Source organism: Emiliania huxleyi (genome assembly GCF_000372725.1).
Source record: "Emiliania huxleyi CCMP1516 unplaced genomic scaffold EMIHUscaffold_1107, whole genome shotgun sequence".
NCBI lineage: Eukaryota > Haptophyta > Isochrysidales > Noelaerhabdaceae > Emiliania > Emiliania huxleyi.
This window is the reverse complement of record NW_005201750.1, coordinates 4271-10778: the sequence shown is the minus strand read 5'-3', so window position 1 is coordinate 10778 and position 6508 is coordinate 4271. Positions and strand designations below refer to the sequence as shown.

General features: G+C 66.0%; 2 protein-coding genes across 2 annotated transcripts; one reads left to right on the top strand and one right to left on the bottom strand.

The window, feature by feature from the left end:
• Positions 1–2153: 2153 nt before the first annotated feature.
• On the top strand, positions 2154–5551 carry EMIHUDRAFT_122067 (hypothetical protein; the record flags this gene model as incomplete). Its single annotated transcript, XM_005791656.1, has 3 exons — positions 2154–2678; positions 2816–3397; positions 3605–5551. 3 exons carry the CDS (start codon positions 2154–2156, stop codon positions 5549–5551), a joined length of 3054 nt encoding a protein of 1017 aa, XP_005791713.1.
• Positions 5552–5893: 342 nt separating this feature from the next.
• EMIHUDRAFT_251458 (hypothetical protein) lies at positions 5894–6280 on the bottom strand (the record flags this gene model as incomplete). The annotated part of the gene is made up of 2 exons (XM_005791655.1): positions 5894–5971; positions 6080–6280. The coding sequence occupies 2 exons, from the start codon at positions 6278–6280 to the stop codon at positions 5894–5896; spliced, it is 279 nt and encodes a 92-aa protein (XP_005791712.1).
• Between the last annotated feature and the right edge of the window lie 228 nt (positions 6281–6508).

The window sequence follows — 6508 nt, the reverse complement described above, 5'->3', positions numbered from 1 at the left end:
GGGCATCGGAGTACAGATCGCGTCTAGCTGCCCTCTCTCGCCCTCTCTCGCCCTCTCTCGCCCTCTCTCGCCCTCTCTCGCCCTCTCTCGCGCCCTCTCTCCCCCACCTTCCTTTGTAGCGTGCGCCATTGACATATCGCTACAGCGACTCAACACAAATATACACGGATTAAGGCGCTCACACAGAGGCAGAGCGCGGAGTCCGGAGAGCGAGCGGCGTGTGGTGGCCGGACCGCGGACGAGAGAGCCGGCGACACAAATTCTCACAAAACGTATAGTGAAGTAGTTTATACGGCTATGCTGCAAATCGTGCAACGTGGGCGGCGAGGGCCACTGAGCTCTGAGGGGGTGTGTCATGTGTCAACATGGCCACTTCGTTTTCGTTTGAGACGCTTGAGACGGACCAGAGAGACCGCAGAGACGGGGAGCTCCGTGTCGGCGTTGCCCTCCCCCTCCCGGCGCCCTCGCTCCCTGCGAAAAGGCAGAAGCTCCTAGTATGGGAGGTCATCTGCCTACCGCGAGAGCGACCCAACTCGTCGACATCGTCCGATGGTTGTTTGTGCCTCAAAGTCAGCCTTCGGAGGCTATCGTGGGATCGAGCCGGCAGTAGCCGTGACATGTGGGTTTCTCGATTTCTGTTTTCGACTCTCTATTCGCGCCGTACGCAGTTTTCGAGGGCAGAGGACGCGTTTGGCGGCCGGTGTACAACGCGGTCAACGACGTCTCCCTCGACGCTCGAGTAGTGACGGGACTTGCGGCTGCTGCCCGCCCTCCAACGACGCTAGCAACGCGCGAGCCCTGAATGGCTGGACCTTCTTCACAGCGTCGCCGTGCCTGCCGCCTTCGCCACCGGGCCCTCCGGCGATTTCGCCACCGCCCCCGACGCCTCCGCCTGCAGTCGAGCCTTGCGAGATCGGCTCGCCGTTGTACTGCAGCGCCAACCGGGTTTCGAATGCGGACTTCAAGACGGTCGACGGCAGCAACCCGACGACCATCGAAGAGTGCGCGGCACTCTTCCTCGCCAACACGCCCGCCTCATGCGGCACCGACCTCGTCATGAAGGCAAGTGACGGGACTTGCGGCTGCTGCCCGCCCTCCAACGACGCTAGCAACGCGCGAGCCCTGAATGGCTGGACCCTCTTCACAGCGTCGCCGTGCCTGCCGCCTTCGCCACCGGGCCCTCCGGCGCCAATCCCACCCTCCCCTCTCCCTCCGGCGATTTCGCCCCCGCCCACGCCGTTTCCGCCGGCAACACCGCCACCGCCGGCCGCCGGGAGCTGCGACAGAAAAACATGCAGAGGCGCGGTTGTCGTCGGATCAAAGGGTTGGAAGGGAGGGTCCAAAACCGTCAACTGCGGCTTCGACTGCAAAAACTGCCGCTTGATGAGCCAGCCAGCTGCAAGTGGTCCATCTCACCCATTTTGGGACGTCAGAATCCAGTGTCGATCGAATACGTGTATCGACAGGATGAGAATCACCACCGGTGGGGGGAGAACGACAATGTTCAGGCCTTGCGAGGGAACATCAGGCCGCGACGGCGGCAGCAGCGGACACCAATGCGGCGGCCAAAACGCCTGGGGGCAAAACATGTGCGTGTACTGCGACGGCGACGAGGACAACATTCACGGTCGCGTGTGCCAGGACGAATACGCTGTTACCGATTCGGGGTATTCCGAATAAGGAGGCGGACCAGTCCAGCGGTACACGCTCGCGCATGCTCCACTCGCAGTCACCGCGCCGCTGGTGCGGACATCCTCTCATGCTATAACGGGGATTCCGGCGCCCAACGTGATTCGCGGATCGGCATCTACCGGCCCAGCCGTGGGATGGGGAGGGAGGGGGGAGGGAGGGGGGAGGGAGGGGGGAGGGAGGGGGTCGATGCGAAACTGTTGCACTGTTGCACTGGGAGAGGGTCGGTTCCGCACGGTATGGGCTCGATCGTCTCGCCCTCCCTCCCTGTTGTTGTCGCATTGCCGCGCACGTCGAGCCGCGCCGGCCGCGACGCGGGGCGTTAGTGCCAGTGCGCCAGTAAAATTCTTAAAATCTCAAAAACAAAGAAGAAGGGAGAACAATTCTCTCCGCAGAAAGGCTCGAGTATCAAAAAAGAATTCAAGCATCGCTGTCTCGCCGGTCGCCGGTCTGCCCAGGCCGACATGGACTCGCAGCCCCTCAATCCGAATATCGCAGAGATCGCTCGCAGTGGCCGCTCGTCGTGCAAGAAGTGCAAGCTCACGATTGGCGACAAGACTCTTCGTGTCGGCAAGCAGTACGAAAACGGCGACCGCGTCATGACGACGTGGTATCACCCGGCGTGCTGGCCGGTGCCGAAGAAGCTGGCTTCGCTCGCGGCGCGCGCTCCTTCTCTTCCTCCCTCTCCTCCTCCGCCGCCGCCGCCATTGCTGCCTCCGCCCCGCCCTCGCTGCTCGATCTTTCCACCGACCTGCTCGCTTGCGATCATTTCGCAGGATGTCGAGAACTGGCACAGCCTCTCCGACGCGCACAAGCAGCTACTCATCGACCGTGCACCCAATCTGCCTACCTGCGCCTCACCTGGGTCCTCCACACCCAGCTCCTCGGCGCTGGCCACCGCCACTCTCGCCGACTTTGTGACGCTGACGCAGCGCCTCGAGGCGGAGGGCGGCGTGGGTGGAGGCAGCTCGCTCGAGAAGCAGGCGATCGTCGAACGTCACTTCCGCAAACTCACGCATCCCCAGGACCGATACCTCACCGCGCGGCTGCTGCTGCCCGCCAAGGCGCGGGCAACCTCCTCCGGCCTCTCAGCTCGATCCCGGCTGAGCACCGGCGGAGCTCGTAGGGGCAGCACGACGACCGGACCTACTCGCTCAAGGACAAGTCGCTAATCTCGCACCTCGCCGCCGTGCTGCGCTGCTCCGAGGTCGCGATGGCGGCGCACCTCGAGAACAGCGACGACGTCGGGCTCAGCGCGCAGCACTTTTACGAGCGGTCGCCCGTGCTTCCGAGCCCGCCCCCGCCCCCGCTGCCCCTCGCCGCCGTCAACGACTGGCTCAACAAGCTCGCCCAGCCGTCCGCGATGACGCGGCTCCTGCTCGCCGAGATCGTCCCTCGCACGGCGCCCGAGCAGCTCAAGGTGCTCGTCCGGATCGTGCGGAAGGACCTGCGCCTCGGGGCGGGCGCAGCGACCATCCTGAAGGGCATCGGTGGCGAGGGCGCGTGGGCGAGGTTCAAGGCGCAGCCGCACGAGCTCGAAGCCATCTGTCAGCTGCAAGCCGGCACCAAGACCGCCTCCAAGACCGGCGGCGGCGGCGGCGGCGGCGGCGGCAAGGGCAAGGGCAAGGGCAAGGGAGTCGGCGGCGGCATGGTTGCGGCGGGGCGGCCGTGCAAGCCGCAGCTCGCGGGGCAGTGCAACTCGTTTGAGGTGCCCGTCAAGAAGTTCCCAACGGGCTTCTTCGTCGAGGCGCCGCCGCCACCTCTGGCGCCGCCCTCTCGCCCTCGCCTCCACCGACACCCGCCGCCACGCCGAGGCGTTGCGTATCGCCGACACCCGCCCTTGTCAGGTCACTCGAGGCCCTTGTCAGGACACCCGCCCTTGTCAGGTCACTCCACCGACACCCGCCCTTGTCAGGTCAAGTACGACGGCGAGCGGCTGCAAGTGCACATGACCCGCGACGGCGGCGTCGCCTTCTTCTCGCGCTCCCTCAAGGACGTGCCCGCCACCAAGGTGATCGGCCTCGAGGCGGCGCTGCGCAAGGCCTTCCCGCCCCTCTCGCCGGGAGGGCCTGCGCGTGAGGTGGTGCTCGACGGCGAGGTTGTGATGATGGCGGCCGACGGCACGGTGCTCGCCTTCGGCGCGCAGGGCGTGCACGAGCAGAAGAAGCACAAGGACGCGACCTGCTGCCTCGTCGTCTTCGACCTGCTCGCGCTGGACGGGGGAGCCCTCACCTCCGAGCCACTGCAGCGGCGCCGCCAGATCCTCGAGGCTGCCCTCGTGCCGCAGGAGCTCGCTCTTTCACCTAGTCGCTGGCTATCACTGCAGTCACGCCCAAGATGCATGGAGCGCTACCAAGGACTAGCAGGCGGGGTCTCACTCACATGCCCCCCTCCGCAGGAGAAGCAAGTTCGCCTCTCCGACTGCAAGCTCATGCGGACGAGCGCGGGCGTGGCAAGGGCGTTTGGCGAGGCGGACGCGCAGAATCTCGAGGGGCTGATGATCAAGGATGCGGCGGGGCCGTACGTGCCGAACGACCGCAAGGTCTGGCTCAAGATCAAGAAGGACTACCTCGGCGAGGCCGCCTGCGACGCGGCCGAGGTCGACATGGCCGACTCGGTGGACCTCGTCGTCCTCGGCGCCTTCTTCGGCACCGGCCAGAAGGCATCCCTCTACTCGAGCTTCCTGATGGGCTGCTTCGACGAGGAGGAGGACGCGTGGCGCGTGGTGTGCAAGCTCTCAAACGGCTTCTCGATGGCGCGCCTCGAGGAGCTCAAGGGCGCGCTCACGGGAGGCGACACGCCGCTCCTGCGCCGCCTCGACCCCACCGACGAGCTGCCGAGCTGGTATCCGCAGGAGGCAAAGGGAGGCAGCCGCCCCGACGCGGTCCTGCGGGCGGCCCCCTCCGACGAAGAGGGGTGCTTTGTGTGGGAGGTCAAGGGTGCCGCTTTCACCGAGGGCAACAAATCGACGGGCTCCGCCTTTTCCATCCGCTTCCCGCGCCTCGTCCGCGAGCGCGACGACAAGGAGGTGTCGGACGCGAGCACGGCGGAGTACATCCACGGCCTCATCAGCCTCAAGAAGGGCACCGTCATCGACCTCCCCTCGCTCGCGGGCGGCTCCGGCTGCGGCGGCGACGCGGGCGGCTCCGCGGCGGCCGCCGCAGCGGCTGGCGACGGTGAGCAGGAGGAGGAGGAGGACGACGACGACGAAGAGGTGCCCAGCTCGCCCGGCTCGCCCATCTCGCGCGCTCGCGCCGCCGCGGCCGGCGCCGGGCAGGCGAGCAAGGACCCGAGGCCGCTCTGCCGGTTCGGCTGGGACTGCTTCCGCAGGAACGCGCAGCACAAGGCGCAGTACCGCCACGACGAGGCGCCCGCCCTCGGCCGGGCGGCCGCGGGCGGGGCCAACGCGGGCGAGGCCAAGGTGGCGGGCAAGCGCAAGCGCGCCGCCAGCGACGAGGACGGCAGCGGCGGCGAAGGCCGCCGGCAGCGCACGGCGCACGACGAGGGCGGCGAGGGCGGCGAGGGCGGCGAGGGCGGGGCGGCGGACGAGTTCGAGGTCGAGTCCATCGACGAGGACGAGCCGGCGGACGACGAGGGCGCCCCGGCCGGGGAGCAGCAGGCCGGGCAGGTGGCGGCGAAGGGTGGCGGCGGCGGGGTTGGCCGGTGGGAGGTGATGCTCGGAAAGACGTTCAAGCCGTTCGTCGAGGCAATCTCGGACGAGATCGAGGAGGCGTGGCGGGCGGGGGAGGGGGAGGTTGAGGTGGAGCTGCGAGGCGAGCCGTACGTCGTCCGCTTCCGCGACATGGTCCAGGAGGCGAAGGGCGACTCGTCGCGCTGGCGCTCGGTGCAGCGCGTCATGTGACATCGAGAGAGCACAGCTGTGTCCTGCGGCGTGGCGCGTGTGCCGGCGAGAGTGGCGCGCCGGCCGCGGCCGCGGCAAGTTGCACGACGTCCCCCGCAGGCGAGCGTGGACAAGTTTGCGATGTGAGAATGCTGGGTAGTACAGTGGGCCCGGTATATACGTGAATGAGCCGTCCATTATGTATTTATAGAGCTAAAGTGAGACCAGAGAGAGAGACCGTATAGTTCCGCGAGAGAGACCAGAGAGAGTGAGACCGATTTTGCAGCGAGTCGGTCAGACTATCACGAGCGACACAGACACAGCGGGAAGCGCGTGTGTTCAAGACACCGCCGCGGAGAGCAGCTAGTACACAGTCCACATCGCGCCCACTGCTTGGCCACAGAACTCGGGCCGCGCGCCCGCAGAGTTGATGGGTCCGCTCTGTGGCACAGCAGATTACTGCGCGAGACGCAGCTCAAACCTGTGGCGGGAGGGGCGTGCACGCGTCAACACGCGGGCGCGAGGCGATCTTGCGTGTGCACGCGGCACCTTGAACCCGTGCGACCGCAGGCAAACCTTATGCGCCTCGATGTACTCTCCACAGGACTCCTCACCCTTCTCGACAACACACTCGTCGCGCGGCTTGCGTGTCTCCGGACAGGCACAGCAGATTTTCAGTTTCGGCTTCTCCTCTTCTGTGGCGGCCTGAGGAGAGGCGGCTTGCGACGACGCGGCTTCGCTCGGCTGCATGGAAAATGCGCGGAAAAAGAGAATCGCCGGCCCCGAGAGACTTATTATTAAACGTATTATTAAACGTATTGTGGCCCTTAGGTAGGTAGGGGGCTAGAGAACACACGCACATCCCTCCTTTCTCTCTCTCCGTCCGTAACTCCGAATCGCCTTCCTTTTCTTTCCCCCACCCGTTCTCTTTCTTCCGGGTATTCCCGAGAGAAGTTTACCGCGAAATGCCGGTTGTGT